Raw genomic sequence first — 27,192 nt, 5'->3', positions numbered from 1 at the left:
TAAAATGGGCAAATGGTTAGAACCAAGTTGCTACCCCCTATATAGAGGTAGGTGAATAGGCGCATGTGACGTGTATGAATAGAATAAATGTACAAAAATTTGTAGAATAAATGAGCCCTTACATGAGGCCGCAAGAAATTGAATCATATCCTCAATGAAAAAAATCCCTCAAGCAATAGGATATATCAAATCCACCTTAAATTCAACCAATATGATACACCAGATCCAAATCCACCACTGGAAACCACAGACTTAGTCAAAAGGCATTAGACATACCGCTGGCAACAGTAGATCTGCCATTAAAAAAAACACTAAATGTGGCAGTGGAAATACCAAATATGCTATAGGAAACACTTGATCTGCATTGAGATGCACTAAATCTGTTGTAGGAAACACACATTTCCATTGATCCCACGACGTCTGTTAGTAAAACACCAGTTTCGCCACCTAAAACACTGATTCTCCGATCAATGGTACTGAGGTAACTAGCCAAAGAATCCATTGAAACGAAGATCTCATCCAAACACATCAACAGTAAGTAATAGAAGCAAAACCAATGCTTTAAGGTACCAATGGAACATTAAATCTGCCACCAAATGCATAATATCTATCATTGGAATGACCAGATATGTCGTGGAGGAAACTTGACCTCTGCACTAGATCTGTTGTCGTTAAACATATATTTGCCATTGAACACACCAGAACCGCTGTTAAAAACACCAGACCCACCACCAGAAACATCAAATCTTTCATCACTGAACCAAAGTTAGCTAAAGAATCCATGGAAACAAAACTCTTATCCAAGCCCATTAACAGGAAGAACTACAAACAAAACCAGAACCAGCCACGTCCAATCCAACTTTCAAGGCACCTCTCCTTCCAATAGTCAAAACTCTAAATTTTTACCTTTTTATAAACTTTTTTTACTTATTAAATTTAGCACTTATTTCAACTTTTTAAAACTGCATCCAATTTTTTAGTGCATTGAAACCAAACTATATATCAGTGATTGATCTATGTTGGTAGTTCATAAACCTCTAATTCCATCTTCCAATTGAATTCATAATGTCATTGCAGAGCAAGTTAAGTTCTAGAATTGAGACCGAATTTTCACCAATAACTGAATATAGATACAAGTAACACTAGCAACATGTTCAATATGTAAAAGACCTTTATCTGTTCAGGAGGCAAGCTCCATTGCGATATGAAATTTCTTTTTCACTAAGCTTAGCATTCAATTGGATAAAAAAACCAGAAAAATTAGAGACTATTAACTTCAAAAACTGTCAAGGATGTCTTCCATGAAGCCTTTAACATACTCTGTATGCTAATCCTTCAAAAAAAAAATTGTTGAAAACAATCTTTCCCAATATTAATTGTTCTAAAACATCCCAATTTCAAGCCTGTTATGATTACAACCCAAAAAATGGTGTTGCAACTGCATGTGGTCGGTCAGAGAAGCCTGTATTCAATGATAAACTAGTAAAGTGACTTTAAGGTATTAGTTCTCTGTGCCTTGTTCTGATTCTTGACAACTTTCTCCTGTATTTTCTCATTATTTGACAAAGCCTTCTCTAGTGCTTTGGCTTTTCTTACTGTTTGACTTCTCCTTTTTGGTGCCGACTTCTTCCCAATATTTCTGCATCAAAAATCAACAAACAAGTACTACTCTGCTAAAGCATCTTGCACACAATTTCACTTATAGTGATGAGAGTTAGAAACTCATTCACAGATTATATTAAATCAACTGAAGATTATGACTAAAAATTGGATCATGTTAAGATAGACAAAAATTCTAACCTCTTTACCACACCAAGCTTGAGATTTGAAGCAGCAACTTCTGATGTGTCCATGGCTGCATAAAATGCATTGCATGTTAGAAATTGCTCTATCAAGTTTGAACAAAATTTTAGAAGCATACGATAAGCCATAAGAAGAGAAGAAACATAGAAAAGTATAGGCAAGGACTTGCAGTGAACAGAAGTGGTAAGAAAAGATGGCATGCCAGTCAGACCCACAGGAGTGGACCAATAGCAAAACCAAAGGCATGCTTATGTGTATTGTACTAAGAACAAAGCATAATGAATTAAAAGGAAAAAAACACAACAAAAAAGCAGAAATAAGCAGGGCTCTTAATGAAGAAAATATGCACAAAGAAGTCAGTAAATGAGGACTCCAAGTGTGAATAGTAAGTAGAGAGTTAGAATAGGATCTAAAGAGCTACAATTGAATCGAGCAGAAAATTGATCACAAATGAAAAAAATTAATATACCTTGTTGACAACTATTAAGCTAACCCATCCTATGAACAAGGGAAAACTTCTTATGCCAGAGGCATCTTCCTTATTTCTTATTAATATAAGGGTAAACACTTTTGACTAGAGCTATGAACTGGTGAGGCCAAAGACGGGTACCTCATCTCCAACATGAATACTCAGCAACAACACCCCAATAGGGGCTTGAACCTTGGGGGCAAATGCCACAACACCACGATTTAACAATCACACTATGCCATCACCGCAGAGGCATCTTCCTTGTTATCTAGCAATATCAAATGATGTACTCCAGCAGAGTATTTGAAATCAAACATGGTACAAGTTATGAATTTTACAAAATTCATAATGCATTTCCTCAGCAGCCCACTTGCAAATGATCCTTTGCATTGAAAAGACATATTCTTAGTTAACCCTTCCTGCCTTCAAGAGATTGGAAGTCCTGCCCATCCATCAAAATTGCAATCATAATTTTTTTCAAAATTCAAACTATTGCTTTCTATCGTCTCCATGCAATCATGTAAAGGTTACCATTAAATACCTGTTACCAGGTTGGCAATTATTATCAAATATCTCTATTGCTGGGTTTGCAAGGAACCCTGATTGAACCCAAAACATTCCAGGCCAAGTTCTGATCCCAGAGTGGGTTTGACCTGGGTTCAGCCAGGGTCCAGCCCCCGCCCATTCAGAACACATACCTGAGCAAAAATGGCCAAGGCTGAGCCACACCACATGCAAATTTGCAAGGAACTTGTGGAGTTACCGAATAAATTACATTCTAAAAAAAAACTAACCACTTTTTGAAGGATTTGGAATTTTATTAAACCCAGTAAAATTATGAAAAAATGGCACACACAATTTGTCAGTGTAAATTTTATTTCATTTTATTAGTTTATTATGCACTTTTCCTACACCTTGTTTAACTTGCTTAGGCTAGTCAAAGTATGAGAAATAGGATGAGAGGTACCATGATGTGCATTGTGTTTGGCTCTTCTCACCTTGAATTTCTTATAAATGCACTCATCTTCTTTGTATTTCACAACTTGTTTAATGGAATAGCATTATTCTGACTACTTGATTCACTGATGAGTTCTACCTCTGTCCTTCCAACCTGAGACTTTTTTTCCTGATCTTTTAATCTTGGCTTAGTGACTATGTTTGTGGCTAATTCTTAGGCATTGGGTCTTTGTTACTCTTTGCTTATTGTAAAATCTACACTGTGAACGTCTCAAGGGCCTCAAAGTCACCCAGACCCCTGCTTTGTTTTAAAAGGGATAAAATAAAAATTGTTTTGGGCTGTGCCAGACGAAAAAGTAGCATCTTTCCCAGGTTTTTCTCTGGTTAAGTCCTGAATAATTGAATTCTACTTATAATTTTATACTATTGGTTTGGCAAGTCAATCCCAATTCTGAGTAACACTACTATGCTACAAAACGTTTTGATTTATCTTTAGCATTTATACATTTATAATTTGGATTATCAATTATCTGCCGTGTTCTCAATTCTGTATATAATTATGTACGTTTTATGCAAGAATGGTTTTTATAATATATGTAGTATGTACAACCACCGCACCTGAACCACCAACATACTTAGATACCTACAAATATCTGCTCTTTCAGAAGATAATCAATCAAGATAAATTAGATGATCCAGAACATTTGTAACACACAGATTACTCCTAGTCCCTATAATTTTAGACTGACCACTTTCATTGAGTTCTTCAACAATCTGGGAATGGATAAAGTCAGCATTCCTTTACATATCCCATTTGACAATGTTAGCCTATATTTCATCCGACGCATGCCAGATATTGTTCAAGTCTACCCAAGGTTACGGAAGAACATCAAATATTAAGAGATTGGCACAATGTACACATTAATAATTAATTCCAAAGTTGTTGCAAGCTTGCATGTAAGCACTGTATCGTCTTCAGTTCCCAATACTACTGTATTTTAGCCATAATAATGGCACCTTTTCATTATTTCCTGCTGCTTTGGAGCTATATTTTAACTTATTGCCTGCTAGTTCTGCCCCACTATGCCCATCAGCTATTCTGGTCTGGCCTTACAGACTTGCCCCCAGCCACCCTTGCTTTCATCACTTTCATACATCACCCCTGTATTGTTTACAATTACATTTATTGCCAGGCAGTAATATGGTATATCCCAGTTTCATGGAATTGCCTGATGACATGATGTTGATGTCTTGATTCCAGAAAATATGTTGTTTTACTCCTTAATGTTGTCTGTATTCTTAAGAAAAAAATAGAACAATAAACCAACTCCTTGCATCCCACCAAGACTCCCCTACATCCAGCCCCAATGGAAGGTCCCAGAAATAAAAGGGCCTTCCCATCCATCTCAAAGTGGTATATTGCCGTCGGTCTTCAACAATGGATGATAGTTTTGTCCTACTCATCATTACCAGCTGTGGACCATCAATACCAGTTCAGACAGTATATTCAGTGCATGTCTACATCCACCTTTGTCCAGTTTGCCCAATCATTGTCTGCTTTTGTCTTCATCTGATCATGCACCAGTTGCAAATATGAGAGAACAAACTGTTGTCATTTTATGACACCCTTGATCCATCAGTAAGAACCGATCAGAGATACGATCCATGGACCAGCACTACCCTAGTTGATCAAGGAGAAAGCAAAAGAATCATGAAGTGTGAAGTGTTGCCTTGTCCAGAGGAATGTCCTCCCTTGACCTTCTCTTCCTTCCCCGGAACTCCGGAACCCTGAGGTTCCAAAGTTCTTTCTCTTTGCCTTCTCTTGTTTTCCTTCTCCGAAACCCCGAGGTTCCCTCTTCCCTTTCTTCCCTTTCCCGGAACTCCAAAACCCCGAGGTTTCGAAGTTCCTTCCCTTTCTTTCCCTTACTCTTCCCTTCCCCGGAACCCCGAGGTTCTGAAGTTCCTTTCCCTTGCCTTCTCTGGAACCCCAAGGTTCCGAAGTTCCCTCCTAGCCTTTCTTCCTTTCTTTCTCCGAAACTCTGGAACCTCGAGGTTCCGAAATTCCCTATTGCTCTCCTTTCTCCTTCCCGGAACCCCGAGGTTCCAAAGTTCTTTCCTTGTCTTCCCCACTTCAGCAACCCGAGTTTCCGAAGTCCCGGGACTTCTTTCCGACTTGCGACACTTCCGGATGGCGTGATCAACACTCAAAGCTTTAAATGCTTTGACACCTTTTGTGACTCATGCACCTTCTTTTGTGGAGCCACAGGGGTGCATTTAATGTTTTTGGCAGGATTTGCATTTAATGTTTTTGGCAAGATTTTCATCAAGAGAGGTACGGGGCCATGCTTCTTGTGGTGACTTATGTCATGTCTGCATACTCTGACTTCGGAAGGTCAGTCAATCCACCCTTCTCAAGTTTGCCTTTTCAAGGTATGGCTAGGTTGCTTGCATGTACAGAAGTCAAGTGCATGCACTTCCCTGCACTCCCAGACTGGCATATAGGGGTCATGATCACTCTTGTAGCCATTTTTCAATATAAAGGTTGTTAAGCCTCATTGTAAAGGGTTCTCCCTGCTGGCTTGAGCTATCCTATGCTCTCTCACTTCTCTTGTATTATTTTGTATTTTGCAACTGTAAGTTGGCCATTGGCCTTATAATTAATTGAAATCACCACTCTTGCCTTCTTTCAACTTATGTATGTTGTGTATGTTTCCTTACCTTCATCATAGGTGTATATTTTGTGGTTCTTCTCTCATATATGTTGTGTTAAATTTATTTCTGAGTGTGACTTGTGGGAAACCTTCTCCCCTCTTGAAGTTTGTGCATCTCCTGGGTGTTTTAGTTGATTCCTTGTGTCATTTCGAGTAGGGAGAGAAACAATCTCTTCTTGGTGCATCACCTCCTTTTCTTTTAAGCATTTCTCTCTTCCCTTTACCTCTGCAATTTGTTAGGATAGGCCTAGGAGTTAGTTTTGAAGTGTTGAGTTGGTTCAACACCTGCACCTGGATTGAGAAGGAAGTCGGCCTTCTCCGGAGATTCAACCCCCTTGCGCAAGGTCCCACACTTTGGGGTTGTTTCCATGTTTCACAAGGTTGTTGAGTTGATAGCTCAGCAAGGGTGCGAGCTTTTGTGATAACAATTTTTGGGACACCTGGTGGGACTTAGTTCAACATACATGCTAAGGATTCAAAGCTAATTCTTAGTGTTTCAGCCTTTAGAGGCAATCACCTTTCAAGCACTTGGCGACTCTACTCAAGGTCCAATTCTTGTTCACGTGAAGTTCATAACTCTGGGACCCCGGAACCCCCAAGTTCCCAAGTCATCGCAACTCTCACAAGTCCGGAACCCCGAGGTTCTGAAGTGCGCAACTTCGAAGGTCCAGAACCCCCAAGTTCCAAAGTGCTTAAGCTCGAAACCCCGAGGTTCCGAGGTTTTTGCTCAACAGGTCCATTGCTTGCTCATGACTTGTTGCAGCTCCGGATTTCATGCCTAGAATTCATACAAGGGCGTCTTCTAGAGGTAGTTTCCAGTTTGAAGAGCTCTCATCTTCAAGCACTGTTGGTTGAAAATTTTGTACACTTGGGGAAATATACAAAATTGTGGTTTCAACTACAGCACACGAGTAAAAACTCTCCTAATTAAGGGAAGGCTCCCCCTATCTAACTACAACTTGGAAAATAAAATTGGATGGGACAGCAATCTTTCTTCTTTTTTCAAGAAAAACAATATCCTTTTTCTCTTCACAGAAAAGGATAGCGATTGAATAACAGCAGTAACCACTTTCAAGTAAAATGAGAGAAAGGAAGTGAAGTTTCCTGAAAGCTCAAAGACTCCCGTCACTTCCTTCGGGACGGGACAGCAATATCAAGCTCAAAGACTTGACTATTGGAAGTCCTATCTACCCTTTGCTATACTAAATTTTACAACGAATAAAAGATAACAGCTCAAAGACTGGAATAATATATTCTTTTAACACAAAGACAAGAACTAATGCAAGCTCAAAGACTTGCTGCTATTTCTTATCAAACAGTAATTTTCCTCAAGAATAGACGCAAGCTCAAAGACTTGCTGCTCCTTCTAGAGATTTTCCTATTTTAATTAATCTTCTCTACTTGCAGCTCAAAGACTTCAAATCAGATTGGACTAAGCTCCTTTAGAAACACTTGGCATAGAAGAAATAAAAGATTCAAACTCAAACATGTAGCTCAAAGACTCAAAACTTGAGTAGTCCTTCTTTATTATTTCTTCAAAAACTTTCAATCCACATACATAAGCTCAAAGACTTCTTGCTGTAAATTTGGCAAAGTTTTTGCTTGCTTTCCAAAAGATATATTTACAATGGACCTCTCAAGTATTTATAGAAGAGGAGCCTTGAGAAAAAGGTGGGAGGATCCTAACTAACTTGAGAGATTCTCTCAACCACCAAGACTCCTTCAATAAATAACTGAGACTTCATTAATTAACTAAGAGTTACTCTAACTAACTAAGACTTATTCCAACTACAGTCCTAATCGGACATAACTTGTAGTTGCCTTACATGTAATTACAAAAGTACAAGTAATGTGTAACTTGTATTTTACAAAAATTACTTTTACATGTAACTTGTCAAAACGAAATTACAACTAAAGATTACGAAAGAGAGAAAATTCAACTAAGTGTTGAAAAACACTTAGGTTGCCTTTTGTGAAGACATGAATCCTTGAAATTTCCGGATGCTCGCTTGTAGTTCCTCGGGATTCGGTTCATGAGTGTTCTTAGCAACTACCATAGTCTTCACAATAGTGTCGTGACAGCGGAGGAGCGCGGAATTGTCTCTATCCAGGATGGACTGGATCTCATTCAAAAAGGCTTGATGTTTCATCAATGCTTGAATTGAAATTGCCGAGAATTGTTCACTCCTCCATTCACCATGAATCCTCATCTGTAAGTCCGCAAGAACTTCTTCTTCTGGAATTAGCTCTCCATCCTGACTTACTATATTGCAAGAGGCCCTTTCACAATGTGAGACAATACCTTGATAAACTTCATTCCGGAATCTCCTTGCATCATTGATCTCTTCGATGAGGGACTTAAGAACAAGGGTTTTGTTTTCCATGAGTTCCTCAAATTCCAAGTACATGACCCTGGAAGAGATGATGGTGTGCTCCTGCAAAATACTCAACTGTTGTTGGGGCATGGTACGCCAGATTGCCAGACTTTTCTCAACACTTTCCAGATTCTTTTTGAAAGTGTTAGAAGTCTGATCCAATTTCTCCTCAATGGTTTCCAGCTTAGACATTATTTGAAAAATGTCTTTTATCACTTGCACGCATTGATCATGAAGGTGATCAATCCAGGAATCCAGTGCTTGTACTTTTTGAGCAGCCCTTTCTACTCCACGAATCGATTCTTGGGAACCGGAAGAACCTATGGAGTTACTCCCTTCAGCAGCAGGTTTTGTGATTTTATTGATGGCTGCCATGAGCTGTCGGTTTTCTTCTTCTAGCTTGTCTTTCTTTGCAAGAAGATCGTCACACCTTTGCACTAGTGAAGCAACAGAAAACTGAGCATCATGTTTAATGACTTCATGTGTTTGCTTGCCCAATTCTACCCTTGTAACCTTATAATCAGCAGCTGACATTTCATCAAGTGGTTTATCTACAATAGGTTCCACAATTTCAGCTACTTTCATCTTGTTGCTATCAACAGCTACCCTGGAAATAGTCTTCGCCTTCTTAGCAACTTTGGATCTGGACTGTTTGAGTTGCTGGTAGTCGAAGGCATCAGGTGAGATCTCTTGCTTCTTTCTTTTCGGGGTGAAAGAACTAAGCCATGGAGGCAAAGTCATCAACTCACTTCCTGTAACAACTGTAGGCAAAGGAGAAGCAGTTTCTGTTTGAATCACTGTGGTCACCCTGGGAGGAATATCTGTTTGAATAGCGACTATGTTTTGCTCAGTTACCAACGGACATGAAGATTGCCTCATGAATTCTTCAAAACCAGAAGTGGAAGTATCAATTTCTGATAACTGAATGCAAGTGGGATTATCTTCAGGAACTTCCAACACACTTTCTCGTTGTTGCTCAGGAGAAGGCCCGTATGCTGAAATGGGAACTGCGTTCTGAGGAGACTCATCAATGAGCAAATCAGGAGGGGAAAGAGACGTCTCAATAGAAACTGGAGGAATGACCTCATGAGGCGTGTCTGAAACTGGAGACTTAGGCGCATCATCAGATTGCTGCCCCTCTTCTGGATTATCCAGATCGATCACCCGAACATGGAACCGTGATTTCTCCTTCCCACGAGTAGTTGTCTCCTCAGGAGGAAGCACTACTGCACGACTAACTCGTAACTTGATCCTTGTGCTTGAAGATGAAGCACCCTCCTTATTATCAATCTGAATCTCAGACTTTCGTCCAAGAGGCCCTGTAGAATCATCTTCTTTACCAACCTTGATTTTGATAAGTCTAACAGCATTGCTTTTCAACCATGCGTTAGTGTTGGCCAAGATAGGCTGAAATCTGTCAAGAATGGAGACGCACTCTTTATGTGACCATTGGATCAAAGGAAGTGGAGCTTCCTCAACCCTCCGTGAAGTGTATTCAGGATCAAGTATACGCCCATCATCAATCATCCCTTGTGGGATATCTGCCAAGTTCAAGTCAACAATTTGCTCAACAGTGAGCCTGCAGTAATCCATCTTCAGGACTTCAGCTTCTGTGCGGAGATCTGCCCAGATGTCTTCAATGCGATGAACATGTACAAAGGATTTTTTGATCTTTTCCTTCATACCTCTATAATCAAAATCAGCTCTAGGTTTGAACCTCTTAAGCTTGATTTCCTGCAATTCAACCTCCATGGCCTTAGCCTTCATAGATGTGACAAGGGAGTATCGACCAATTTTCAACGGATTTGTGCTGGAGATCCCCATTCCAACCTTGTGTCTAACAGACTGAAGAGTATGAACAGCCATAATCTGTCTACCCAACTCCATAAGAATTATCCTATCGGTCGGGTATCTTGGTAGCATGTATGGTTGTCCATCATAGCACCCAATCCTCATGTAGGTGAAGGTGGGAAATTGCAGGAATAAGCACCCATACTCAGATACCTTGACCCATGCCTCATCTGATACTCGCTTATTTCTGAGATCCATGTCAAACTGACACATAAAATATCCAAAGAATGCGTCTTGGACTCTTCTAAAATGTAGTCTGCTAGGTTTCAAAGGCAGCTGGTCATAATATTCCCAAACTGGTATGAGAGAGCGATCACCCTTGGTAGAAAGACCTGGAAAGTGTCTAAGTGATGCTGCTAAATATACCAAATAAGAATTCATAAAGAAGGTCATAGTGGTAGGAACCGCTGCAAGTTGTTCGCACAAAGCATCGCTGATGATTTCACCCCATGAAATGTGATGCGACTGTCGTATGAACATGATGAATTGATACATCCATGGCTCAAAGACATTAGAGTGCTCAAGGCCTAACATTCTGCTGAGAAGAGTGATGGTGTCTCCTATCTCCCACTTGAAATCACAACGGTACAACTTTGCCCATCTTGAGAAGGAAGGACGTGGCTCATGAATCCACCTATTGATGTGGCGCTTGCAATCTTTTTCTCTTTTCACATAATACTCTGCTGCACTTTCTTTGGTGATTTCCATGTAAACAGGTGCAGGAGGTATTTTGAAGACCTTCTCGATTGTATCCGCATCAAGACGAATTATGGCTTCACCATCATCATTTTTTATGACTCTTGACTCTTTGTCAAAATGATGGGCGCATGCAAGAACAAATTCAGGTTCTAGGGCAGCCACTGGGAAAGAAGACGCATGATGGATATGGCTGTCCAACAGCCGCTGCAAGTTGTTATCCTGTGGATCTTCTACCCTGTGAATGAATTCTGCCATATCAACATGCCCTATTTCTGTGTCCCTGATGCGATCCAATGGCGAGGAGACCTGGGAAGGTGTAACCTCATTCTGGTATTTATCATATTTGTATTTCATTTTCTTTGGAGTTGGCGATGCCGGCAAATCTGACATTGATTGCGAACCTGGAATGCTGTGATGAAGACTTAAAAGGGTTAAGGCCACATCATAATCAGCTGCAAATATCATTCTTTCTTTTTTCAAATGGGTAAAACTTCGATCTCTGAATTTCACGGTTTTGTGAGAAGAAGAGAGAAGACATGTAGAAATGGGAAAATCTTGACTTTGACCAATTTCGGATCTTGGGGGAATTTTCGCAAGTATACAAGTTGGAAAGTACATACATGCAATCGGGATTTTAAAACCCGAATACAAGTATACTTGTAAATTCGAAAATGGAGAAACGGATGAAAAATGGGATTTTGACTTGCGGGAAATGATGGAAATGGAAAGTGCGGATATGGGGAACGTGAATGGATAGAAATGGGAATATCCGGGATAGTCATTTTCATGAAAATGGGAAGATCTTTTCAACATGTAATCCGGTTTTCAAAACACGAATTTGCAAGAGAGAGGTATTTCACATTTTTCAAGCTTGGAAATTTAACCAAAAATGATTAAATTTCTCAACCGTAAGGGAAGAACAACAATTTCCAGCGAACTTGTAATCGAGATTAAAAATCCCGAATACTAGCTAAGATGGAATTTTGAGAAGAATAATGCAATTTAACAATTGCATTTCAAAGGGAAGATTTGTTTCATGAAAACCAATTTTAAGGGAAGAACAACACATGTGAAGAATGCAATTAATAACAAAAAATGAAGAAAACATGAAAATAAAAAGAAGAGAAGAAAGGAAGAACATACCTTGATTGGAAAATCAAAATGCTTCTCCAACAATGCAATACTTCTTGAGATGAAGAAGCAAAACTGAACTTTTAAACCCTTATCACGTTTTTGTGAAAATGCCCCCAAAAATGGTAGCAATCTTAAACTTGCAAGAGTAAAATGCCAATGAAAGTGTTCATTTCAAGTTTGTTGCAGCAAAACGATCAAGGTATTTGCTAAAGCAATAATACCAAAGGTGTTTGAAGAGGTATCAATGCCAAAGGATTTAAAACGCAGCCAAGAGAGTCACGTTTTTGTGAAAAACGTGGCATTCATTACACATTACACATTCAATGCACCATTAAATGGTGCGAACCTTCTCTTACCCTCCACGCCTTAGGAAGAAAGATCAAAACGATCTAGGAGTGTGCGAAATTTTAAAGATTCAACCCCTCAAAACGTGGCATTAATGATTCACGTTAGGAAAAAACGTGGTTGCTGTTTTTAGGGTAAAAACCAGCGAATTTGTCCTTGGAATGGCATGATAGATTTCCAAAAATGCAAGAAGATAGGATACAAACCCAAAACGCCTCATTCATCCAACGATTCATCCATGAATTTCGCTTTGAAAAAGTCCAAAATCGCTTCCCTCTTGCATTTCGGGTTTTGAAAAACAAATGACAAGTTCGATTTCTTCAAAAGGAAGCAAATCGGGTTTTAGATATAAAATGACAAGTTCGATTTGCACTTTTTCCTCTTTCATGCTTAAAATCGGGTTTTGGATATAAAACAACAAGTTTAAAATTTCACCTTTTCACTCATTAAGCCAAAATCGGGTTTTTTTGGACAAATGACAAGTTTAAAAATTGTCAAAAATGAACTTTATGTTAAAATCGGGTTTTAAAAGACAAACTGCAAGTTTAAAAATACTTGTAAGGGGGAAATAAAATCCCTACAACAAGTATTAAACACTTGCACACATGTAATGGGGATTTAAAATCCCTATTACATGTAAAACCCATTAAAGTAGGGGTTTTTTGGACAAACTGCAAGTTTACTTGCAGTTGAGCTAAAAAACCCCTATTTTAACTAAAAATGACCAAAAAACAACAAAAAAAATAAAAACATTAAATGGGAAACTTAAAATAAATTACAAGTGACATATTTGAAATAAAAAATGCACATGTAAGTGATCAAAAATTCCCCTACAAAGACCACAACAATGAATATCATTAAAACTTGCAGTTTGAAGAAAATTCTCCACCTGCAGTCTGGGTTTTAAAACCCGAAATTGAAGGAAAGGCATGGCAAACGAACCCAGAATTGGACGAAATTTGAAACGTAGTTCGAGAATGGACTGAGGATTAAGCCAGTCCAAGGATTAGTCAAAATTTCGCCTTGGGAAGCGTGCCATAGAGTAATAATTTTCATTTTTCATAAAAATTCCATCGTAGTGGTCCTTCATTTTTGGAAACAAAAATGAGGACAACAAGCACTAGAAGGCGGAGAGGTAGACCTTCATTATCATCAGTTAGGGAGGTCAGGGTTGTAAACACTCCATCTCCCAAGTCTCATTCTACCCCTCCATTCACAAGACCATTAATGTCAAGGGCTCCCACTACTCATATCAATAGACCATTGTTTCACATGGCAAGAAATCAGGTTTTCGTTACCCTCAATGGGGGGAGTCCCCTTATTTTGACTCGATGGAATGATATACCGGTGACTGCGTTGAAGAGTATACCACACTTCACTAGTGAAACAACTAATACCCCCATTGAGCACATTCATGACATTGCAAACATCTACTATGTCCATAATATCACTCAAGATGATATTGTTGTTAAACTCTTAGCCACATCTTTGAAAGGCAAAGCTTTGCAATGGTATAAAGGGTTGCCGTCTAGCTCCATTCACAATTGGGACAAATTGGGGGAGAGGTCGTGCAACCATTTCGAAGACAAAAGTGATCACCTATCACTTGTGGAGCAGTTGACTACAATCAAGAGGGCCCCACGAGTTCATGGGAGATTTCAAGTTCAGATTCCATAAGACATGGAATAGAATTCCTGCTCTAGTGAAGCCATCTCCAAATCATGCCTTCTTGTATTATCTTAGAGCTCTCAACAGTGATATAGCTGTCATGGTAGAATCAATGGGTGTAGCCTCTTTATCGGGTGCATATGACATAGCCATCAGGGCAGAAAATTGTTTGATTCAGGCTGGGAAGATAGCTCCAAGGCCTCCAATGCCTCTCTTCCCAGAAGCTCCTACTCAACAACCCACCTGGCTCCTATCCCCATGGCTTCCGCAGGTCAACCATCCACACCCTCTACATCCTCCAATGAGCTCCATGAGGTCAAGGCTCTATTGCAAAATTTTAGCAATGAGTTGGTGACACTAAGGAGGCAACAAGCCCAACATAGCAGACCTTATCATGCACAAAATCAGAACTATCAGCAGAATAGGCCACCCTTTCAAGGGCAAAATCAATGGAGCAACGCCACGCCTTTGAATAGCAAGAAACCCACAGCAACAAGCAACTCAAAAGCGATAGTTCCAATGCAAAATAACATCGCTAAAGAGCGGGATTGGTGTCAACCATGCAATCAGCCACACAACCAAGGCGCATGCCAAAATAGAGGGTTTGTCCAAGCCTTAGTGGTGCAGGATGAGCTGACCACTTCTGGCCAACAATATGACCCAAATCAGCCCAGTGTTGGCACTCAAGCTTACTTGCAAGGGGATTCTACCTTTGTCAATTGGCGGGAGGCAGAATTTTGTGGTTTGAACCAAACAAATGGCAAGTCTATGCTACAATATACAAGGTCAAAGAAGAGAGCCATGGAGGCCGCCTCACCATCAACATCAACCCAAGCTCCAACACCCAATGTAGCCACCCATGATAGAAGCCAGAGTACCATGCAAGGGAGCAAGAGGCAGGAGGAGGCCCAAGTCGTCCAAAGAGCAAAAGTATACCTTATAGCCTCAAAGGGTCCTCTAAAATCAGCTAGTGCTCCTTTCAACATAGTTGATCAGATGAAGAAGGCCAACCTCAGTGTCACTATGTGGGAGGCCCTTTCCATCCCATCTCAAAGGGATTTGCTTAAGTAAGCACTGAAGGACGTCGATCAATCAAGTGATGAGGCAGCAGTCAGTAGAAGGGCAGTCTCCACCAGTTTGGTGCAACCCAAGGAGGAGGAAGATTCAAGCAAGATCAGCAAGCCTCCCCCTTTCTATCTACCCTTAATCATAGGAGACATGATAGACTTAGGAGCTAGTAGTTCAGTCATGCCCAAGAAGGTAGGTGATCTTCTTGGCATAGAATATGAACTTGTGACTAAAGGGGTGGTCCAATTAGATGGCACTTCTATTAAAACAATTGGGGTTGTTAAAAATTTGAAGTTAACCTTGCATGCATGCCCTAGTTGCACTGTCTTGCAAGACGTATCCATCGTTGACCTCCCCGCCTTATTTGTCATCTGTCTGTCTAGAGACTTCACCGCCAAGATTGGTGGGTACCTGTCTTCCGATTGGTCCCACATGCTATTTCGAACAAGGTATGGTACCAAGGTTACCATAAGAGCACAGCCCATTGCCCAAAGCCACATTGAGCCCTACACCCCCAGCCCTATAAACATGAACCGCACTTTGCACGAAGAGAGGGGAGGAGTGTACTGTCCGTGAGCCTGCTACTCTTTTGCAAGAGGTCCCTGATTGCTTGTTGGACGAATGGGCCAATGCTTTTCAGTTTGATCCATTAGTTAAGACTGAAGAGACTGGGCTTGGCACCTATTGTATCCATGAAGAGGATACTCATATCCCTAACCTCATCAAGACACAAGGAGACTCAAAGGGGTTATGGAACATGTTTTTTGATGGTTCAAGAAACAAGAATGGTGCAGGTGTCGGTGTGATGCTTGTTTCTCCTGAGCAGAAGAAATATTTCTTCTCTTTTAGGCTTCAATTTGGTTGCACCAACAATGTCGCTGAGTATGAAGCCTTGATCCAAGGCCTCCAACTTGCACAAAGCAGAAAGATCAGATCTTTGCAAGTATTTGAAGATAGTGAGTTGGTTGTTAATCACATCCAAACTCAAAGTGTAGCAAAAAACAACCTAGTCAAATCATACAAACACAGGGTTTGGGATTTGATTGAAGGATTTGAGGCCTTCAATATCCGAAGCATTCCTCGAGGTCAGAACAAGCATGCTGATAGGCTTGCAACGATTGGTGCTCAATTCGACATACCACCACATGTTGCAATTAAGAAGGAGCAACACATCAAGCTTGTTGTGAGGCCTATTGTCCTAGATAATCAGGTAAATGGCAAGTGTTCGAAAGCAATCAGCAGATCGTCAACTTCTTGCAAAATGAAGCTCAACTCCAACAAGTTGCCTAAAGGTCTAGTTACCTTGGAAGGCATTTTCAACTCGGATGATCAATTGAAGAAGATGAACTTGGCTGCAAAGAGGGGTGATTACAAGCCAGTTGTTGTTGCTAAGGGTAGGTCCTTAAACTTGGGCGAGGTGTGTTTATCAACCAAGCAAGAGGCCTTTGTTGAGCTTTGCCAAAAATATGATGACATAGTTGCTTGGACCTATGAAGACTTGAAGGGTGTTGACCCTAACTTAGCCCAGCATACTATAGAGCTAAACCCGGATGCAAACCCAATTAGACAAAAGCAAAGGCCAATAAACCCCAAGATTGAGCCACTAATGAGGAAGGAGTTGACCAAGCTCATAGAAGCCAATATTATCTTCCCTATCAAGCACTCATCCTAGGTGGCCAACCTTGTCCCTATAAGGAAAAAGAATGGGGAAATCAAGCTATGTGTAGACTTTAGGGATCTTAATAGAGCCTCCCTCAAGGATCACTATCCCCTTCCCTCTATGGAGCAGATTCTCCAAAAGGTCAGTGGCTCGGAAAGATTTTCATTCTTGGATGGGTATTCAGGCTACAATCAGATCTTGGTCCAAGAATCAGACCAATACAAGACTTCATTCACTACTAAATGGGGTACCTATGCTTATTGCAAAATGCCTTTTGGGCTAACCAATGCAGGTGCCACGTTCCAAAGTGCAATGGACATGGCTTTCAAGGGTGTATTAGCAAAGTTTGTGCTTGTATACCTTGATGACATAACTGTTTATTCAAAGTATGCAGCTAACCATCTTGGTCATCTTGAGCAGGTGTTCGTGAAATGCAGGGAATATGGTGTGTCTCTGAGCCCTAGCAAGTGTGTATTTGCTACTGATCAAGGAAGATTGCTAAGACACATTGTATCCAAGGAGGGTTTGACCATTGACCCAAAGCGAGTGGAGGCTATACTTTCTCTTCCACTCCCCAATCACAAGAAAGGATTGCAAAGTTTCCTTGGTAGGATCAACTTTGTGAGGAGGTTCATTCCCAACCTTGCCACCATGGTAAAGCCCCTCACTTCCATGTTGAAGAAAAACTTGGCTTTCAGTTGGACCAAGGAGGGGCTTTCAGTTGGACCAAGGAGGGGAGGGCCGGTTTCGAAGAGATCAAACAAGCAATTGCTTAGGCCCCTACCCTTGTCAATCCTAATTATGAAAGGGATTTTATCCTCTATACCTTCGGAGGAGAATCCAGCATCTCAGCTATCCTAACACAACTGAACGATGACAATTTGGAGCAACCTATTGCTTTCTTCAGTGAGGGGCTAAAGGACTATGAGCTTAAGTATAACTATGTAGAGAAGCAAGTCCTCACTGTTGTAAGGGCATTAAAAAAGTTCACACACATGTCCAACAACAAGATCCAGCTCTTAGTTCCACATAAAAGTGTCAAAGATTTCCTTCTAAACAAGGACATCAGTGAGAAGAGAGTTGGGTGGATAACCAAGGTCATGGAGTATGACATCAACATCAAGATCACCAAGCTTGTAAGAGGCAGGGGCCTATGAGAACAGCTTGTCTCATCTTCTGAAACTACTTCAGAGGTCGCCCTTGTGTTACAAGAGGATCAACCAACTGGCAACAACACTCAATTCAGTTGGGTAAGTGACATGACCACCTTCTTAACGAAAGGTAGATACCCCCAAGGTCTCGACAGGACCAAAAGAAGGCATTTCAGGTTGCAGTCCATTCCCTATGTCTTAGTGAATGGCACTCTTTTCCAAAAAGACTCCAATGGAGTCTTACTAAGATGTATCGAGCAAAACCAAGTCAGCAAATTGTTAGAAGAATCTCATGATGGCTCTTCAGGGGGCCACTTCTCTACAAGGACTACAGCTATCAAAATAATGAGGGTTGGTTATTGCTAGCCATCCTTATTCAGTGACTCACATAGATGGGTGAAGAATTGCAAAAAAAAGTGCTCTTCTTTGGGAAGCAAAGACTAGCTGCCCTACCTCTTCACCCCATCCAAGCAGATCAGCCATTCGCCCAATGGGGTTTAAACTTCATTGGCATGATAAATCCACCTTCTAGTGTTGGCCATTAGTGGATCTTGGCCGCAACAGATTACTTCACTGGGTGGACAGAGGCGGTTGCATTGAGGGATGCCATTGAGGCCTCTGTGTTGGAATTCCTTGAGGGAATTGTGACAAGATTCGGTGTCCCCTCCATCATATCAGACAATACCAAGGCATTTGTTGGAACCCAAATCAGTTCTTGGGCAGTTAAGCATGGTGTATACTTGAAGACATCATCCAACTATTACCCTCAAGGTAACGGCTTAGTTGAATCTTCCAACAAGAACCTCATCAGGATAATTAAAAGGACAATTGAAGATAATCAGAGGGCATGGCATACTAAGTTGAGGACAGCCTTATGTGCTGACAGGATCACACCCAAGGGGGTGATTGGTAACTCCCCTTTCATGCTAGTATATGGGAAGGAAGCAAGACTCCCAACTTCCTTGGAGTTGCCCTCTTGAACTAGCACATCAGCTGGAATTAATAGAGAATGATGCCATGACAGTAAGGCTGGCTAAGCTGATGGAGCTGGAGGAAGTTAGAAGTCAAGCTATGCATACACTCGAGACTCATCAAGAGCAGGTCAAGAAAGTTTTTGACAAAAAGGCGACTAATAGGGTCTTCAAAGAGGGAGATATAGTTCTCAAGTGTGATGCAGACAGAGCCAAAGTTGGGTGACACTCCAAATTTGATGCTATTTGGAGTGGTCCATATGTCATCACTAGTTACAAAGAGGCCAATGCATTTCATCCAGATAAACGGGACTCGCCCGGACTCGCCTGAACTCAGCGAGTCCGAGTCCGAGTCATGCTTGGCGAGTCCCTAGGACTAGGACTCGGACTCAGACTCGTCCGAGTCTAGCGCGTTTAGCTTTAGTTCAGGCGAGTCCGAGTCCGAGTCTGAGTCATGCTTGGCGAGTCCCTAGGACTAGGCCTCGGACTCAGACTCGTCCGAGTCTGGCGAGTTTAGCTTTAACTCGCCAAACTCGGCGAGTCCCGAGCCCCAAACTTGGCTGACGTCAAGCTAAAGTAAAGACAAAAAAAAATTAGTTTGCAATGCTTTTTCAATTCCGTTTTTTTTTTGTTAATTATCTCCTATCCCTAAAAGTGACCTTCATTTCATTCACTTGCAAAAATAGGAGTAAAGTGAGTTGGGAAGAAAAACAAGGGTGCATAGAAGAAAAACCAACAAGGAGGAAGGCTCAAGTTTTCTTCAATTTGTCACATTGGAGCTGCATTGTGTTTGGATTTGGTACATAAAGAGTTGGATAGGAAGAGTTTGCAGCTCATTTCAAGCTTGTTGTAAGAGGTAAGATTGTTTTTTTGAAAATTATTTTGTTTCTTGTATACAAAAATTCCATTTTTTATTCATTTATTTTGAAAGTTTTACATTTTCTTTCAAAATCTTTTGTATGTTTGTATGTAGCATGTAGTATGTAGTTCTAGTGTTGTACTATGTAGGGTTTGTAAATTTCTTTTTTTTTAAAGTAGGGTTTGACAAACCTGTTGTGACCATTTCACACATCGCCCCATCGCAAATGGGGACCCCCTCTTTTTGCTCGCCTTTTGCTTCGTTTTTTTAGGATTTTGTTAGTCAGTTAGTTGTCTGGATTTAGGGTCAAGCCTTAGGGTTTTTATTTTGTCTTTTCAGGCCAAAATCCAGTCGTTTTTGAGAGCTTTTGAGCTTCCTTTTCTAGGATGCAAATTTTGAATGCAATGAATTCGCCAGAATGGTTTAATGTTCAATTGGAATGTTGATGCAGAGCTTAAATTTGTCTAAGTGTTGAGAGTGAAGTGTGAATTTTTGTCCGATTGAATATTTTGACTAAATTTTGACTTTTTTGATTTTGGTCCTGGGCATTGGAAATGATTTGTTTTTGCCTTGTGAAGTGTTAAAATGTGAAAAATCATGTTATTTTGGCCTGTAGGAGCAAAATCGCTCCTGTCCCTCAGTGAAGGACGGGAGCTCATTTTCAAATATTTCACTATTCCTGCAAAGTCAAGACGAATTTCAAATTGGAAGTGATGGAGAACGGCGAGATCTTTCCATTGAATATAAATTGAAGATTTTCATGAGCACCAAAACGCCTCTAGGAGAAAAATCGCTCCTGTCCCTCAGTGAAGGACCGGAGCTACAAATCAAATTTTGCCTTGTCCTTGCAAGATTTCGTTGACTTGATGATTTGAAGAGGTCCAAAGGAAGATGCTTTACCAAATGAATATAATTTGAAGTGCTAACACAAAGGAGAATGGTCCAGAATGCAAAGTTCGCTCCTGTCCCTCTCCAAGGGACCAGGGCGAAGTACCTTATAGCTCCTGTCCCTCTCCCAAGGACCAGAGCGATATCTCCATAATGGCATAAAATTCAAAGGACAAACAAGTTTCGAGCAACCAAGAGGGTCGAAAGGACATCATTTCACGTAATGAAGATGATTGCAAGTTGAAATAAACAAGAATAAGCTTAAAATGATGAAGTTCGCTCCTGTCCCTCGGGAAGGGACCAGAGCGATATTAGGTATATTGGCCACTTCATGCAAGATTTACGTAAGGTCAAGATTTTGCAAGATCTTAGAGGGTCCATGGTATGATAGGGAGGTGATGCATGAAGATTTCAAACGTAAAATAATCACCAAGATGAACGTATGGACCATATCGCTCCTGTCCCTCTCCAAGGGACCAGGGCGATTTGCCTTGGACTCTCTATTTTGCTTCAAATGCGTGCTAAGTCAAGACTTCATAAGATTATACATGGTCCAAGGCGTTCTTTGAAGATCACGTGCAAGAGTCTTGAACGTCCAAACATCGTCAAACATGCTAAAGAGCTCATATCGCTCCTGTCCTTTGGACAAGGACCAAAGCGATCCCATCAAAAGCACTCATATTCCTTCAAAGTTGAGGCAAGGCGAGGATGAACAAGGTAAAGGACGGCGTTTGGAAGACATCACAATAAAGATCGAAGTTTAAAGTTGCTAAGATTAAAGAGAAAGACATGGATCGCTCCTGTCCCTCTCCAAGGGACAAGGGCGATGATCCTCTCAAATGTCCGAACACTTCATGAAAACAAATGGAACAAGCGTAGAAGAAACAAGCAATGAAGTTATTCGCCCTACAATGAAAGTTCGAGGATCAAAGATGCATATTGAACGTGAAAACATGGAGATCGCTCCTGTCCTTTGGACAAGGACCAGGGCGATGAACACCCAAAGGCACTTATGCGCACATGCAAGGCAATCAAATTCGAAGGACCCATCAAAATGATCGATATTGAACATGGAAAGGAAGGAGATGAACGTTGAAGTTGCAAGAATCAAGACAAAAATCATGAATCGCTCCTGTCCCTCTCCAAGGGACCAGGGCGATGAGGTACGTCCCTTTCATTTTCATAATTTTGGCGCCAAATAAACATTTCAAATTTTCCTTAAATGCTAAGTTCGATAAAATTGAAAATCCTATTTAAATTAGCATTTAATATGGCGTTGATCATTTATTAATTATTTTGCCTTTATTTAAAAATCGAAATTTATAAATTAAAACGAAAGGCATTTAATTAATCATCAATTAATTAATAAAAAATCGAATTTGAGCGCTCATATATGGAGGTCGGCCTTGCTATTTAATTAAAAAATCATTTTAAAAAAATTGTTTTATCTCCAAGTCGGCCTAAGGGCATGGAGAGGTGCAAGCCCTATATATGGAGGGTGAAAACTATTGTTTTCACATCATTATTTTTATCCCTCTACATGCGAATTAAGGAGAAGGAAGGAAGTGCGAAGTGTGGGGTGCGAATTCCATTCAAATCCAAGGTGGTGCTATTACATCAAAGGTGGTGCGATACTTCATTTGAGCGAATTTGAAGACCACGCCAAAGGTGAACTTGAAGATCACGTTCAATCCAAAGGTGGCGAAGTTGATCTTTTGAGGAGATAACTTTGAAGATCATTTATATACATCAATTTTGCCTAAGCGATCTTTTGTCTTTTTGCATTCTAGAGCTAGCTCTCTATTGAGGTATGGCGATTTGATTTTATTGCTTTATTCATTCATCGTCATATTTTAAGTTTTGAAGTTTTGAATTTTGAATTTCATTGCTCAATCTTTTGTTTTTAGGAAATGATAACTCTAGAGACTTATCATGAGGTTTCCTAAAAACTTTATCTCTCTAATCTATGTTTTTTTTATTGCAAAATCAAGTTCTTATAATGAAATGGTGTGTAGGTATGGCGACTTCGAAGACGGGAGCATCCACCAGCCGTTCAGCTCTCATGAAAGAAGATCAGAAGACCGAAGAAGTGGAGACCAAGATCGTGTCGAAGTGGAGCAACATTGGAGATACAAACTTGGGGAACTTTAGCACGAAGAAGTTTCGAGAGGTCCCTTACATTGGCAAGCCATCACCTGTCGCCCGGAGAATAATAGAGAGTGGCATCATCAAGGCGGTCGGTTTTCCTCCAGCTATTCAGTGCCACGAGTTGATGATCGAGTGTGCCCGTCACTACAATCCACAGTCCAGGACAATTGTGTCCAATGAGGGAAACACTTTGGCGTACCTTTCAGAGGAAGCTATAAGTGAAGCTTTCCATCTTCCAGAGCACAGGGACATGATATACAAGAGCATTGAAGGAGCCAGATCAGTGTACGATGATGATCCAGATGCTTGCTTAAGCATAATCAATAAGAACTGGCTACTTAAGAGTCGTCCCCGTCTAAGCAAGGTACCGAACACACCGCACAGGATTGATTTCCAAGAGGAGTACAGAGATTTGATTACTATGCTCAACAGAGTTACAGGAGCACCTCATGCCTTCTATTTTGAGAAGTGGATGTTTTACTTCATCCAAGTGATTGTTCAAGGAAAGGGTACAATACATTGGGCTAGGATAATTAGCCATTGCTTAGACGTACAGTTGAGGAGACTCAGGGCTACTAAGTCCTTCCACATGAGTTCATACGTCATCTATGCTTTGATCAGGAGTGTTGAGTACGCAGGACTACCTCACAGAGGAGTGATTGGAAGAGGACCCGGCGAGGTCAAAGCTTGTGAATCCTATACCTACTTGCATCATCCGCCAGGGAAAAACTACAAGTTAGTCAATGATACCTTCACGATGAACATCACGAGGACATTGCAAGGAGGGATTCACAATAGATTATCTCAGGACGCCCAGAAATTCATCAAGAGGTACGGTGCTTGGTTCATTCAGTTTCCCAAGTTTACTTACATTAGAGTGCATGGATGTCCTTTACCACCATACATGTTGCCGAGATATCCGACAGACAGAATTGTGTTACTTGAAGTAACAAGGCAGTTGGCAGCATATGTGAAGGCATTCAGACACAGACATCAGAATGGAGTCCAAGTACCTATTATTTTGGGTAATTCAGTTGAGGTATGTCCTAATGTCTTAGCCATGGATGACGCAGAGAAGGAGTTAGCCTTGTATTCTTTTTCATCTTTTGCTTGGAGAGAGAGTTTTGATCCACATGGACATTTAGAGGAGACGGTCGGTAGAAGATTTAGACATGAGCATCAAATTGAAGATTTTATGATGAACCTCCTAGATGATCTTGAAGTGAAACGAAAGATACATTCTAGATTGCCTTTGGATTTCATCAGGAAATGCAGGATTTACAGAGTGGCCGACCAAGCTCAAGACAATGGCAGGCATATCCAGTCTTCCTATGATAGAGAAAGCAAAACAATAAGGTTGGATTGGAATGAGCCCGAGGTCGTGGATTTAGATGCTTTGATGGCACCAGTTTTGTCTTGTACTCGCAGATGGGTAGACGTTCAGCATCAGAAGTTGAGAGAACAAGGCATAGCTATGTCTTTTACTTTGGAAGAGAAACCAGCCGAAGGTGGAGCAAGTGTGAGTGAAGGCAATCCTAATCCTAGGAATTCAGGTGAAGGTAACCTTCGATGTGCCAGTGAGGGCAATCTCCATCCGAGAGGTTCGAAGAGAAAGGAAAGATCAGAAAAGAAAGAGCCTTCCAAGAAAAAGCAAGGTGCCAACAAAGATCAAACACCAGGTACTTCTTCCAAACCAGAGGATAGAACAATTCGAGTGGAAGAGTCCATGGAGTCGATGGTACAGAATGACAGGCACGAGGAAGGACAGGCACAGCATGTTTCATCGGATGGATCTCTCCAAGACTATGATTTAGAAGAAGATAATGAAATAACATCTCCTCCCAGACAAGAAGAAATAGTACATAAAGAAATTCAAGTTCAAGAAACAAGATCGAATATTCCAGATTGGTTGAAGGAAAGATTGACCAAGGTGATCGTAGTAGAGGACGAGGACAATGCAATTGATTTAGAGAGCCTTGTTGGACGTTCACATGTGATAACAGAGAAGAAGGCGGCTACAAAGATGTCCAAGATGATTCGAGATGAGACTGGATCTAGAAAACTGCAGATAGCTACACCGGCAGCAGATAAATATGAGGGTGAGATCCTAGCAGAGGATTATGATATACAGACTATTGAGTTAGGACCATCCACAGCAGAGCAGACTTTAGATGATGCCAACGACACATTTGAGGCATTGAAGGACAAGCTTAGAGAAGAAGTGGAAAAGAATAGAAAGCTTGAGAGAGAGAGAGGTGCATGGAGGACATATTTCAGTCACATCAATGAACCTTTGGGACGTCAGGATCCAGTTAGATCACCGCTACAGGCGTTGCCCCTTCAATCGATCAATGAAGCAGAAAGATTCAGGACCCTGGTCCAGCGTACATGTAGTTGGATGGATAGATCTCATACAGTGGCCATAGAGTTTGTTACAAGGATGACGAAGATCATTCATCAGGCTATCCAAGTTCTTGAGATAATCCACAGATTGATGGTAACAGTAGCTGCATTTGCCCATACCAAGGACGTTATCATCCCTGTCTTGAAAGTAATAAGACATACATCCAAAAGAATTTTAGCGCAGGAGAGGATCTTGGAAGGTGATTCTCACAGTTTATTTCAGTGGTCAACCTTACTCCATATAAAGAGTGTTCTCTTCGAGGACATCAGTGTTAGATGTAGTCAAGTTGAGGAGGTGATCAATCCGATCCAGGACAGAGTATTTGAGGTACTTCGTACCATTCTTGGCAGAAGGATCGAGGTCGAGACAGATGTGGATATGCAGGAATTTGAGGATAGAATCAAGATCATCTTTCGCAAGGACGCAGATGTTACAGATGAGCAGTATGATCAGATGTTTGCCACCATGCTCCTGATTGATAGAACGAAGGAACTTGAACCTACTTGGGACGCAGCTCTTCTAGATGCATTCGATCAGGTCATCCACTTGGAAGAGAGTATCAAGAATCTTCCCAAGATTCCAATCACAGAAATCGAAGGAATCGTGACAAAATTCATTGCATATGCTAAGAAAGAGAATTGGAAAGGGAATAAGATTCTAGATGAAAGGTTGTTACAGCTGACATGACATCTTATTTCTCATTGGTTGATACCTCCTAGGTTTTTGTGCCGAATTTAATACTTGGCTATGTATTTAATATTGTTCAGTAAAAAGGAGGTCATTTGTAACAAACCCTAATTAGGGTTTAGGTGTCATGATCTTGTCCGTTGATTTACTTTCAATCTGGACCTTTCATTGTAACTGGGGATGCTATTTATACCCCCATTTTTCATTTCATTGGGTAATAGATAATAGAGTAATAGTCAGATAATAGTCAATAGTTGATGTAAGAGAGATTAGAGTTAGAAGCAACTTTATTTTGTAGCAAGATTGAGTCTTGAAGAGAGAAATTCAAGCAATTGTTGTACATGATGACTTGGAAATCAATAAAATATTGAAGTTATGGTGTTTTGTTGCAAATTTCTTGAGTTATCTTCATGGTTGTTTGATACACTTGAATCGTGCTCAATCGAAGTAGTTTGTTAATTTGAAAGACTAAGTGTGAGATTTGATATTTGGTAGGATTCGTAATCCAAACCACTAGCTTCTTGCTGATTGTAGGAACGCCTTGAGTGGTCGACTGGAGAACACTTTGAGTCCTTAATCTTCAATTATCATTGTGTCTTGGATATGTACCTTCGTAGTAGTGTCCTTGATCTTTGATGCATTGAATACCATTATATTACCTTAGAAGATCGCACTAATTTCAATTGAGTTGTTATCTTATGGCAAAATTGAAGTTGGTTGAATCTTGCCAAGTCTCGTCCATACTAAGTCATTCATAGGGTTAGGCTAGATTAGACCTCTTTAAACCCTATCTGTTTGCTATTTTTTGAAAGTTCCTTTTAGTTTAGTAAAATCTTCGAGCTTTAGAATGCGTAAGACCCCTTGGAGGAAACAGCAAATCACATCATACCACTAAAAAAGCTTGTCCACACGTAGAGACCCTACTAAAAAGAACCTTGGAGTCTACCTAACTGATCCTTTTTTTGCAGATCTTCAGCAGTTAGAGACTATTTTCTCAAGAGAGGATAAGATGCCTATTGGTATTTTATTCTGTGTATGATTGTGTATAAAATACACGTCAACAAAACCCTACTTTAGTTTTTTTGAATGTATGTATTAATTTTATTTTGTATTTGTAATGTTTTATTGCAGAAAACTTCACTTTATTATTTGCCTCAACTTCAAGTTTCACAAAACTATCCTAAAATGTCTACTTCAGCTTCTAGACCCCCCATTAATAAGGACCCTACTTGGAAATATCATGAGGATTTTCCAAGGCAAGGAAAGGGGCAAACAAAATGTACATTTTGCAAAACAATATTCCATGGAGGTATATATAGATTGAAATACCATATTGCTGGTGTG

At 40.5% G+C, this 27,192-nt stretch overlaps 1 protein-coding gene across 2 annotated transcripts in view; it reads right to left on the bottom strand.

Moving 5' to 3' along the window:
* Positions 1–1,030: 1,030 nt before the first annotated feature.
* The window catches only part of LOC131040013 (uncharacterized), a 98,670-nt gene continuing 72,508 nt past the window's right edge, over positions 1,031–27,192 (bottom strand). For both annotated transcript variants that reach the window (XM_057972887.2, XM_057972886.2), the window contains 2 exons: positions 1,801–1,855; positions 1,031–1,639 (listed from right to left, as the gene is read on the bottom strand). In XM_057972887.2, coding sequence (XP_057828870.2) covers positions 1,480–1,639; positions 1,801–1,855 — 215 coding nt within the window. In that variant the 3' untranslated portion in view covers positions 1,031–1,479. The remainder of the gene's footprint in view (positions 1,640–1,800; positions 1,856–27,192) is intronic.

The sequence above is a fragment of the Cryptomeria japonica genome, chromosome 7 (assembly GCF_030272615.1).
Source record: "Cryptomeria japonica chromosome 7, Sugi_1.0, whole genome shotgun sequence".
NCBI lineage: Eukaryota > Viridiplantae > Streptophyta > Pinopsida > Cupressales > Cupressaceae > Cryptomeria > Cryptomeria japonica.
The sequence above is the reverse complement of the archived record's forward strand: the minus strand, read 5'-3'. Positions and strand labels throughout refer to the sequence as shown.